Source organism: Silurus meridionalis, chromosome 18 (genome assembly GCF_014805685.1).
Source record: "Silurus meridionalis isolate SWU-2019-XX chromosome 18, ASM1480568v1, whole genome shotgun sequence".
NCBI lineage: Eukaryota > Metazoa > Chordata > Actinopteri > Siluriformes > Siluridae > Silurus > Silurus meridionalis.
This window is the reverse complement of record NC_060901.1, coordinates 22,442,405-22,454,936: the sequence shown is the minus strand read 5'-3', so window position 1 is coordinate 22,454,936 and position 12,532 is coordinate 22,442,405. Positions and strand designations below refer to the sequence as shown.

General features: G+C 42.8%; 2 protein-coding genes across 4 annotated transcripts in view; one reads left to right on the top strand and one right to left on the bottom strand.

The window, feature by feature from the left end:
- Positions 1-7,680, bottom strand: part of map3k5 (mitogen-activated protein kinase kinase kinase 5) — a 50,662-nt gene extending 42,982 nt beyond the window's left edge. The window contains exon 1 of one of the 3 annotated variants that reach the window (XM_046873161.1): positions 6,792-7,680. In XM_046873161.1, the coding sequence (XP_046729117.1) occupies positions 6,792-7,170 (379 nt within the window). In that variant the 5' untranslated portion in view covers positions 7,171-7,680. Of the gene's footprint in view, positions 1-4,829; positions 4,922-6,791 lie in introns of those variants that run through there. The other 2 variants (XM_046873160.1, XM_046873162.1) reach the window with 2 other exon arrangements.
- A 1,213-nt stretch (positions 7,681-8,893) lies between these two features.
- lrp11 (low density lipoprotein receptor-related protein 11) overlaps positions 8,894-12,532 on the top strand; it is a 10,481-nt gene continuing 6,842 nt past the window's right edge. Inside the window, exons 1-2 of the mRNA XM_046873163.1 lie at positions 8,894-10,181; positions 11,648-11,805. Coding sequence (XP_046729119.1) covers positions 9,545-10,181; positions 11,648-11,805 — 795 coding nt within the window. The 5' untranslated portion in view covers positions 8,894-9,544. The remainder of the gene's footprint in view (positions 10,182-11,647; positions 11,806-12,532) is intronic.

Here is a 12,532-nt window from a genome sequence, read left to right as displayed (position 1 = left end):
AAGTAAACTGCGAATCCCGCAAACTTAGCGTTTGCCCTCATGTGCTGTGCTTCAATTTATCTGACTCCTGCGTGCTTGTTTTTGAAGCTGCAAACATCGTTTTTATTGCTCAAGAGCCCCCTGACCTCAGGATCTTGCAACAACGGAGCAGGAAACCACACCTTTCAATAAAATGAATATAGTTTGCATCTGCTGTCTTTCCTATGTTTACCTGCTGATAATTGCACCCCGAAGACAATCAGAATCCCTCATAACTACACATAAAAATTGCTCAGATTTTTATTACAACGGGCCGGCTCGCCCATCGTAATCGGTTTTGCTCGTTTAAATGGTCGGGCAGTGCGCTCTCTTTCCTCTCGCAGCTCTACAGCTTGCACGGCAGATCCTCTTGACCTGGTTTTCTCGATCGCGAGCCAGGATAAACCAAACGCTTGAAATCTCCCGCTGAGCGTTTGTTCAGGCGCTCGGCTGAGCTCCAGGCTCTCGCCAGGCCTGCTGCTATTCACTACGACTGCATTTACCTGCATTTTCATTTCACTTTCACCCTCTCGTCTCATCTTCTCACCTCTGTCTCCAAGAGTTGCACCATGGCTGGCTGTTGATCTACTACACACAACACACATTCAGCTAAAAGTGCACAACTATACTAAGCTTCTAGAATTCACCTCTGCCCTCTGCACTTCTCCTGATGACATCATCAGCCCCAGGTTTTCTGTTTCCTGCCTGGGAAACGGCTCAGCCGTGTTGCCAATGTCTTCAACCTCATTTAGATCTCATAGGGATCACGTTATTATACACGCACAAAACACATGCAACGAATCCAGCAAACATAGTAGATTTGAAGGCTCAGAATCGTCAGAAGTGTGACGGAAAAACCATACAATTTGACGAAATCGAATCAATCGACGAGTAACGGTTTCTTTTTTTTAAGCTGAGATATATCACAAAATGGAAATGTAAATAAATTATTAAATAAAATAAACATAATTATCCATCTTTAATCAGTGACATACAAGCAATGAAAAAACTGGCACACACAATTGTCAAATCTATTTTCATTTTTCATTTTGTTTAATCCTTCAAATATTTATTTTTTATTTTATGTCACAGGCCAGTGGTTCACAATCTTTTTTCGCTACTTGTTTTACTATGAATGGGTGTTTATGTGACGCAAAACATTTATTTAAATTCTAAAATCCATGTCCACATTTGTGACAGATTCAGAAAAGTGAAAATACGGGTTTATGTGAGACTCTGCAGGTAAAAGCAAGACAAAAACATCAGAAGGCACAGTGTGTGTGTGTGTGTGTGTGTGTGTGTGTGTGTGTGTGTGCGCGTAGTGAGATGTGATCCGAATACCCAAATACACATCGTCTCGTGTGCCTTAAAGTCCAGCATCATTGCGAAAGATCACCGCGTTCTTTACTGTGACCACAATGACCTCGTAAAACCTCATCTCGAATGACATCATCGGCCCAGATTAGTGTCAGATTGAAAAAAAACGTGTTTGCTAAAAACGCGTATGCACGCTTTGAAAAAATTGTGTCATTTATCATCAAATGATACACACAATATTGATAAAAAGTATGTGGACACCTAGCTTTTCCAGCCATATGAGGGTTTTTCCCCAAACTGATACCACAAAAGTCAGGATATTTTCCCCTTCACTTGAGGAACCTAAACCTTTTAGAGCATGACAACATCTCTGTACACAAAACCAGCACCATGAAGTTACGGGGTACATGGGTTGTAGTGGAAAATCTTGAGCGGCCTGCTATAGAGTTCAGCTTTACTGAACACCTTTGTGATGAATTAGAACTGCCATCTCAGGTCTCCTGAGCACAAATCTCCACAAAATCTAGTGGAACATCTGAACAAATATTTGACCAGAAGATTGATATTATATTATCTCTGGGAGATGAATAAATAGAGATAAATCTGCCTAAATAGTCGTCTTTTATACAAAAAAAATCTGGCGATCGAACCAACAAACTTTAGCTAACGTCAACCAGAAGCCCCTCCCCATTTCCCTCCAAAAATCGCACACTTCCTTGAATACCGTTGTTCACGGACTCTTTTTTAGTTCATTCATGTGAATAAAACTCAATGCATGTTTGACTTTGACGTATAATCACAAAAGAAAGAAAAAATACGCCTCTCCTGAGAGTTTTGTTTTTCCCCACAGAAAGACAAAACAGGAAGTCAAGCAGCTTTTATTGCCATTTTAACCACAAATACAGAAGCTGATGCAGTACACAGTGAAATGAGACAACGTTTCTCCAGAACCCTGGTGCTACTTAAAACAACAAAGAGCTACATAACGGCACACGGAGCTGAGGACTAAAGTAAGTGTCCTCACCACATAAAGGGGATCTTGACCAAATGATAAAGTAAAAAATGTGCGTTAAGAAGTAAAAGGAGCCGGATTCACATCAAAAAGTAAATAAATAAAAAATAAATCTAAGATTACAAGAATAAAGTCTTAATATTTTGAGAAAAAAAAAATTAATTCCCTTAATCATCATCCTCACAGTCTCTTGAGAAACATCTATCCACTGGTCACCATTTCAGACTGAACAAAATAGATTTTTTTTTCTTCAGAATAAATGAAGGACCTCTGCAGCATCAGAGGCAGATGCACAAAAATACAGCAAATTTAACCGAATCCTCCACATCCATTTTACGCAAAACGGTGAAACGTTTCTCACCAATTCTGCGATTTTTCTCAAAATATTTCGACTTTATTCTCGCAATCTTAAATATGTATATATTTTTAACGTGGCACTAAAGCAGCATCATAATGAACTCAAAATCCAAGCCAAAAAAACCCCCCAAAAAAACATCTGTATTACAACGGCATTTTAGATTCCAAGAATATTCGCGTAAATGCAGCATAAAAATTAATACGGATCGAAATTCCCACCCCCAAAACACACTCGCCGTACCGGCACAACAATCACTTTCTGCACGGCTGATTAATAGGTGCATGGGAAAAATTAACACAATACAAATAGCGCAAAAAAAGAAAAATGTAAAATCCCTGAACGCACCATTTACACCTCTCATAACAGAGCCAGAAGTTACACGGCACGGAAACACTTCCTGAAAAAACATGAAGGATCATGACGCCTTGACAGAAACCAGGTTTAATTCGTCAACAAACACTGGGATTACCAATGGTTAGAAATCAGGTGTGGGATCTCAAACCCAAACAGTGCAGTATTTATGATTGGGTTTCTCCACAGCAGCAGATGGTGAATTAAAAATTATGAAAGCTCGATTGAAAAAATAAAGCCTCGAGGCTTGTTTTGTTTTTTCGCTGAGGTAACTAAAGTGCCGTCATGCACGAGAAAATGGGAAGAGATGCAAACAGGATTGGTTTTTTTTTTTTTGTTGTTGTTTGGACGTGCCTCAGCGTGCCGCAATCATCCTGCAGAGATCTTCTGAATGCGCCATGTGTTCGCACCCAACAAAGGAGAATAGGGAGTGCGTTTGTATTCAGCGAGTAGCTTTCATTTGCGCTTAGTTATTCGTTAAGAAGAGCCTTTTCATCCAACAGGATTTACGAGTGACATCAAGTACATTCCAAGCATAGATACTTGACAGTTTAGAGCCTTGCCTCAAGGCAGAGTAACCTCACATGATTACTGGTAGAAGTAGCTCAGTGGTTTAGATGTGGGACGTCTGAGAGTTTGAATCCCAGCACCACCTTGAGCAAGAACCAAACCATTCAACTGCTCAGAATTAAAGACACATTGTTCTACAAAAGGGCAGTCAATGCTGTACTGCAGAACTTTCGAACTTTTAATAAAAACACCAACAACCTGCAGGGCTACAGCTCAAATAAACAATTTACATTTACAAAACATGACTTCAGGATTACACTTAACCGTAATGCTGCTATTAATATTACATATTGCATCCTGGGACACTCATCCATGCAGGTTTCTTCAGGGATCTCCGGTGTTCTCCTATTTCCCTGATTCTAGATAAGGAAAATCAATGCAGTACTACAGATTGGTAAGTCTAGGTCTGCGCTAATCTGGAAAAAATTAGGGTTTTTTTTTACGTCTAAAAACGATCCAGCATCCACACTTTCTTTTTCAACGTTTCCCAAAAGACACTTAACAAAATGTAAGACTTTGCTCCGTTTTCAAAACAAAAAACGAGTCTTGGGGTTTTTTTTTGGCGAAAGCCTCCTTTTTTTACCGTCCGAAACCGCGTTTTCGAAAGGCTACGTCTTCATTGACCGAAAAACGCCGTTTTAGCATCTTCACAACAGACAGAAAAATACGCTTTTTCCAACAAAAGTGTATTCAATTGGACATAAAAAGCTGCCCTTAAACATCGAACCTGCAATTGAAACACCAACAAGGCTTTGGTTTTTTTTTTTTACATGGAAATACATTTTCGATTAACAATTCTTGAGCTGCTGTTAAAACTCTTCTGAAAGTTGGAAAGATTTAAACAAAAGCCTACAATGAACCACTGGGCCAAATTCCAAGCATTAAAAAGAAACGTTTCAAACTAATTTATCATGTAATGAAATGATATGACTGTTATAGATCCTGAAACAGTACAAAATAAAAAAAAAAAAAAAAAAAAGTACAACCCCCGGGGGGAAAAAAAAAATAAATAAAAAAAAAAACGGCATTAAACCGTAAACTGGAATGCCGTAAACTGAATATTCTCACCTACCAGTTATACAGGCATTTCATGTCCATACACACACACACACACACACACACACACACACACACACACACACACACACACACACACAGCACTATTGAATTCTTGCTACTGATTATTCAGTTGTGTTGACTCACTTTCCATTCATTCAGAGAAGATCTGATTAGGTCAGGGGTGTCCAAAACGTCTCCACAAAGGGTCTGTGTGGGTGTCGGTTTTCATTCCAACTGAAACAGAAGCCACACCCGAGTCTACTGAAAGCCAAGATAAACGGATTAAACAGGTGGAATCAGGTAGGGCTTTTGGTTTGCTTGAAATGAAAGCTCATGCCGGCTTTTTGCGGATTAGATCAGATAGCCCTAGATCGGATTTTGAGATCGCTAAAAATCAAGCGAGGTGCTCGAAAGCCCTTTAAATGTTAAATGTATATATAAAACAATACAAATTAGGTAACAAGAAAGACTACATTTGTTGCTGGTACAGACCTCTAATCAAGTTAGACTTGTTTTTAGACGTTCCGAACGTATGCAGCAGTTAAACCCAAACTTTTGACAGCCACTGTAAATACACCCATATTGAGTTTCTGAGGGTTAATTGTGATTGGAAAGAGCCAAAAGCTGTGGATGAACCTGGGTTGTAATCCTAACACACTTCTGTGTGATTCATGGAGGAGTCTTTGTTTCTATGGTTGTGTACGATAAAACAAGATCTTCCACTTAATGCTGTCTAAAGAGCCTCATGTAGAGCACCAATGGGCTTTCTGAGCTAAATCTTTCAAATCCAGGAAACCCATCTTCAGAATGAAGCAAGGTCGACTTTCAGAGCTGCAATTCCTTTTCGACTCTCGTACGACTCACGCTCAATTGTTCTACATTCGACGTACTTCAAGACCGCACTACATACAAACTGTCCCATAGCAATGGTGGGTGTTGATCTTTTTCCACACGACGAACTGACAAGATCCGAGGAAACCCCTTATCGCCATGGGTTGTGAAGGAAAGCCGCGAGAATGTGAGAAACTGCAAGGTGATGAAATCGTAGTACAAATCTCACCCTCTGCGAGGAACTAACAAAAAGCTTGATAACGAGCTGGTGAGCAGATGAGCAGAAACAGTGCAGTTGAAATGCAAAACTGCTTCTGTGGTTAAAGAACCAAACACCAAGCCTGATCATATCACGCCTGAGAACCTGGTGATGAGGTGATGCTTTAGATCACTGTATGCTGCAGATTTCGTACCATCCAAAAAGAGCTTTGGGCTTTGAATTGCCTTATTATTTGAATTACATGTCTTCTTCTTTCGGCGTCTCCTATTAGGGGTCGCCACAGCGGATCATCATCTCCATACCCCCCGTCCTCTACATCTGCCTCTTTCAACCCAACTACCTGAATGTCTTCCCTCACCACATCCATAAACCTCCTCCTTGGTCTTCCTCTTTTCCTCCTTCCTGGTGGCTTCATTCTCAGCATTCTCCTACTGATATACCCTATGTCCCTCCTCTGCACATGTCCAAACCATCTCAATCACACCTCCCTCACCTTGTCTCTAAAACGTCCTACATGCGCCGTCCCTCTAATAAACTCATTTCTAACCCTGTCCATCCTCGTCACTCCCAATGAACATCTCAACATCTTCAGCTCTGCTACCTCCTTCTCCACCTCCTGTCTTTTACTCAATGCCACTATCTCTAAACCAGACAACATCTCAGGTCTCACCACAGTCCCATATACTTTCCCCCTTCACTCTTGCAGATACTCTTCTATCACAAAAAAGTTCTCAGATTTTTCAGGATTGAAGTTGGTCATAACTAGCTAGACCTTGGGTAGTTTAAAAAGGTTTTGGGGTGGTGTTTTTGTTATTATTATTAAAGCCAGGGGGAAATACTTAGATGTTTGAGAAAGTGTTATGACGTCACTAGGAGCTGTGTTTTTAAAGTTATTCAGGGAGAAAATGTACATGTAAATGTTTCATTTATAGGAAGCGTGGCAGCATGTTGAAATGTTTACAAGAGTTATATGAACAGATAAATTGCAGTCCATGGATGAATGGATGGATGGAATGAAGGAAGGAGTTCCTAGACGTTCTCTCAGAAACACCCACCTGCGTTGTAGAACTGGTCGAGCACGGCCACCTCGCCGAAGTCCAGCTTGCCGAAGTGGACCACGTCCAGGCGGCAAGCCGCCGCGTCGCACGCGTCCTTCAGGCACTGCAGGGCCGCGCTCTCGGCCGGGCCCGTCTCCGAGTTAAGCACGTACGCGACACTCGCGGCCCGGCTCTTCCCCGCGCTCGGGCGTCCACCGACGCGTGCACCCGCGTCCGGCGCGCTCACGACAGCGGGCTCGTTCCAGAAATCGCCGGCTGCCGGCACGACCAGCACGCCGGCGTCCTCCTGGTGACAACACGCCTCGCTTCCCCGGCGTGCACCGTCCGCGCATCCCGGCGCTGGAGGACCCGAAGGCTCGCGAGCCGAGCTGATCATCGCGTGCGCTGCCCTCTGTTAAACCCCGAATCTTGCGTGCTTCCAAGTTGTGCACTCCAACATCCTCCTCCTCTGAGCACAATCATGCATCTGTAGTTTTCTTTCTCTCTCTCTCTTTTTTTAAAAATAAATATATAAATGAAATTAATTGCAGGGGTGTAATCAATCAGGAGCGCGCGTCGTCGTGGACAGTCACGACCCTCTAAAACGCTGGAACGCGCACGCGTTAGTTTCCCCGAACTTCATGCGTTCTTCCGTGGAACTTCCTCCTGTGGTCTCCGGAGGGGGTTCACGAGAAAAGGGGAAGGGATGAAGAAAATGCCTTCCCCTTATTTAAAAATAAATATATATATAATAATTATAAATATTTACAAATCCGAAAATAGTTGCGGCGTCAGTGACCGGATGAACGCATCCGGTATGAAAAACAACTTGTGCAATCGTTTCCCGACGTCTGTCTGCGTTGGACCCTGCCCTGTTTCCACTGTTATCTCTCGCGCGCGCACACACACACGGCGAGGCGGAGCCTGGGGGCGGTGACGTGACCATGTAGAGAAGTCTAACTAGTGCTCCACTCACAGTCTACTTACTATGGCAACTAGTCTGGAAAGGTAGAAATTATTTTATCACTCGCTTTATTGAGCGATGCAGCAGCGCTTAAGTCCTTCGTATTTACTAGTAAAGATCTTCATGATTTCACTGTCTGGGTTTTCATTTGATTACAATAGTAAATAGCTTTACATCCTGGGACACCCTGAGCTTGTCTATAGTTTCAAATGCGTTCATGTGGGTTTCTTCAGGGTTCTCCAGTATTCTCCACTTTTTCTCTAAAGCTGATTGAATGAACTATTCTAATAAAGCACGTTTCAGGCACTCTGATGACCCCTAGTGGTGGACTCTGGATAATACCTAAAGTCTACTGTATATATTGTATAAGGTATAAAACAAATAATTTAGTGCAAATGGTATTATTATTATTGGAATATCATCTGGAATTCAGACAGCCTTCCAAAGCTTATTAAGAGGGGTATACAGTGAAACTCAAATGCGGGTCATTTAAGTTTGGTCGCAACACCCAAATGTGGGTGGTATTGCGATATCCGTAGTCCTGAGCATTCTCATGAGCCGAGTTGTGAGAGAACAATGTGTGACGTCACATACATCCAGCTCTGTCTTGGAAGCTTGTTGGTGCATGTTGGACTGCTATTGTTCAAATGTTGAGCAAGAACACACTAAATTTCAGCACATCTTTTGTACTTTTGTATTATAGAGCTGCCTTAAGTCACAGTTTTTTTCAAGTGCTTGTCACATAGGTATACATTGAGTCCCAATTTGCAGTTATAATAATCTCCACTTTTTTGAGAAGATGTTTCACTAGATTTTGGAGAGTGCATATGGTGATGTTTGCTTATTCAGCCAATATCTGGGATACTGATGTATCCCCAGAGGTCCATTTCATCCCAGTTTATCCCAAAGATGTTCAATATGGTTGAGGTCAGAATTTTACAGCAGCCAACTCAAGATCTTCCACTCCAATTCATGTACATCATATCTTCTTGAAGTTGGTGCAAGGGAATTAATAAAATCAGGTACTGATGTAGGTGAGGTGGCCTGGGGTGCCATGCCAATTCATCTCAAAGATGTTTAATAGGGTTGAGAGCTTTTTTTAGATGTCTATATCAGGTCCACTCCAACCCATGTAAATCGTGGATCTGACTTTGTGCACATGGGGCATTGTCATGCTGGAATAGATTGAGGTCTCCTAGTTCAACAAAGGGACAATTTTGTGCTTTCAAATTTGTCCTAACAAAATGTAAGCATAATGTCGGGTCTTGAGCTATTTCCAAATTTTCCAAATATTTGAAACTCAGACTGTCAGGTGTGAGAAAATCTTTCATCCTGAGCTTACTGTCTATACGTTTCATGTGTCCATGTCGGTTTCTTCAAGGTTCTTCGGTGTTCTCCCATCTCCCATCTCTGACTGAATGAATAAACTGCAAGCTGTAATAAAATACATTTCAGTCTCAATTTATGATTCCAGTATCGTGGCTTAAAATAAATTAAAATGTGTTTTTTTTTTTTAAACTGCTTTGTTGCAGTCCTATTATGTATATAGGGTCAAAGACTCGTTCGAGTCATTTCGTTTGGAATCGACTCTATTTGGGAAGGAACCGATTCCCGAGTCTCTCATCACCAGCATCTCAGAGGAGGACAAAAGCGGTGCACCTGCGAGAAGAACCGAGACGGAAGTGCAGATTTGATCATCACTGAGATTATGCTGATGTGTGATTGGATCAGAAAGACGTCAATGATTATCTTCTCGCTCCTGAGATTATAATAATAATAATTATATATAATTATAAAGGATTGGAACATGTTGGTATCAGCGCTTCTCCGTCAGCAGCTGGGCTTCCTGCTGATGTTTCTCGCCATCGCAGGCGCCTCGAGCGCTTCTCAGATCTCCGATCTGAAGTCCAGACTGTCGGGCGTGGAGGAGCTCCTGGAGGAGTTCCGTAAGCAGCTGCAGCAGGACGAGTCGTACCCGAGCGCGGTGGCGGATGAGGAAGATGAGCATAAAGAGGCCGGCGACGCGTGCCTGCGCGACTTCGACGCGGCGGAGGAGCGCATCATCCGCGCGGTGGCCTCCATCGAGCGCGGCGCCGCCTTCTTGTCGGCGCCGGGCCGCGTGCGCAGCCGCCGCGACTGCGTGCGCGCGTGCTGCGCCGAGCCGCGATGCACCACGGCGATCGTCCAGGAGCAACAGCCGCCAATGCAGACGCCGCCAATCCAGACGCCGGAGCAACAAGCGGACGGCGGCCTGCGCTGTTACCTTTTCAACTGCACGTACGGCGGCGCGAACGTCTGCGTCTTTTCGTTCCAGCGCGGCTTCAGCACCTTCGGGCGCGTCGCGCGCAACGTCAGCGCGCCCAGGGAGCGCCACCGGAGGCCTCCTCCTCCTCCTCTTCCTCCTCCGGATGAGGGAGACGAAGATGGCGACTCGTCCATGCGAGGTAGTTGGCAATGGAGATCCACCAGTGTTCTTCTTATTATTATTCATCTTCCTGAAGGTCATGTTAGATGATACATTTTAGTACTTGAAGTAAACACACACACACACACACACACACACACACACACTCCTAAACTAATGGACAGACCCTTCAAGATTGATCATATCAAGCAAACCATTTGATCATTGAATTTAGATGATGTCACAGATGTAAGGTTCAGCAATCCCAAGTGATTGACTGCAAAAATAATAATAACTGTGGAAAAACCTCTGGTCCATAACAGATACATTTTATGTTGGGTGGCAGTCAGGATTTCCTATGTAATCGTAAGATCGTAAGATCTAGCAATTCTTTAGAGTCCTCCTGATTAGGAGAAAGCAGCGTGTTTGGGCAACAGTTTCAGATTTTGTTCCCTTTGTTGCCATGACAGCTTCTGCTTTTTTGGGTTGATTAGTGAACAGGTTTGGAAATTAGTAAGTGAGTGTGTTTGCTGGAAGGTGGTAGCTCTGTGGTTAAGACATTGGACTCAGATGTTCACAAGTTCAAATCCCAGCCACACCAAGCTGCCACCTGCCCCTTAACCCTCAACTGCTTAGTTGTAAGTCGTCTGGATAAGGCAATCTAGAAGGGCATCTTCTGCCCTTCTATGATCTTCTATGTCATTTTCTGACATCTTTACCACCGACGCTTTGTTTGGTCAGGAAACTGTAAATCGTTTAAGACGTGAGCCTTGGTTTTGTCCTTATGCACTCATAAATCGAGGAGAAAGGTGATTTATCAGACCTGTTATTGAACGACCTTGTGTGAATTTCCATCACACATCAGTGTGTGAAATTAGTTAGTTTACATTTACAATCTGTTATAAACCAGAGGTTTTCCAAAGTCCTCATTCATTATACAGTTAATCACTTGGGATTGCTGAACCTTACATCTGTGACATCATCTAAATCCAATGATCAAGTGGTTTGCATGATATGATCAATCTTGAAGGGTCTATCCATTAGTTAGCGGGGCTTTACCATTAATAATACATCACATTGTACAAATACACTATCTGGACAATCTTTTGTGGACACCTGATCTTATAAGATAAGATCTAATCTTATCCATTTAAAGCATATATTCATGGAGCTGGTAGAGGTTTAGGTCTCCTTGTTCAAGCCTATTTATCGCAACCGCATCCAAAGACGTCCTCTACCTATTGTGTGCCTCCAACTTTGTGGTCAGGTGTCCAAATACTTTTGTCTGGAATAATATTAATTTGTTACTAGATTTAAAAACTAGAGCTGTCGCAGAAAAGTGCTGAACGTGGATCATTTTCCGAGCTTACTATGAATGGAAACAATTCTTCAGCGTTCTTTGGTCATTCTGACATGTAGCTTATTTCACGTGAAACATTTTGATTATATACACCACCGTTCTGTATTTGTACATTTAAAACTGGTGTATTAACCGATGCATTTCAGAGATGGACGAACCCCCACGCAGCGATGCCGGTATGGACGTGGTGATCCAGCTGCCTACGGACTGGGCCATACTGGACGGCAGGGACAGCATGGACGACCACGGTGTCGTACGTTACGAATGGGCTCTCGTTAAAGGAGATCCGTCGATCAGCATGAAGGTATAGATGCTCTCAGCATTCTTCTGTACCTCATGGATTACTTGAATTATAGAGAAAGTTTGCTTTGCTTGCATCTCTAGGTTTATATCATGGAATCTCTTTGAAGTTAAGGATAGAGTTAAACAAATCCCGGGAATGTCTGCAAAACACATGTTAGCTCAGTGGATGAGATGTTGGCTAAGATGTGTGATTGGAGGGTCATGGGTTGAAATCCAGGTGCTGCCACTGCTGGACTCGAGCAAAGAGTTTGCACAAAATCACACAATTTGCCTTGATTTTAAATCCACAGGAAAACTGTAATGCACTGAAAAAAATGCATGGAAAACCTGGAGTTGTGTTATGAGGTTAATATCGATGCTTCTGCTTTCTGTTCATTGGGTTTCTTGCTTTAGTGACGCCATTCGTTCTCACTGTATGAGATTCCAGTCTGTGGTGCAGTGCTGTGTTATACTGACGTGAATGGATTGGACGCTGACCGGGGGCACCAGATTTACCTGCAATCAAGAGGCACTTTCGGGTTGATAAAGCCGCAGTGCACTGTGTTTACCCAGTCAGGATAAGAATAATGTCGACAAGTTAAATGGGAGACTTCCAGTGGAAAAGAAAGCAGCTGATGTAATGTTTGTTAGGATGTAGATACACACAATGAGTCAGCAGTGAGATTGGCTCGTTGACTAATCCCTCACAAAATTAATTTGATTGGATAATATGTGTGTGTGTGAGAGAG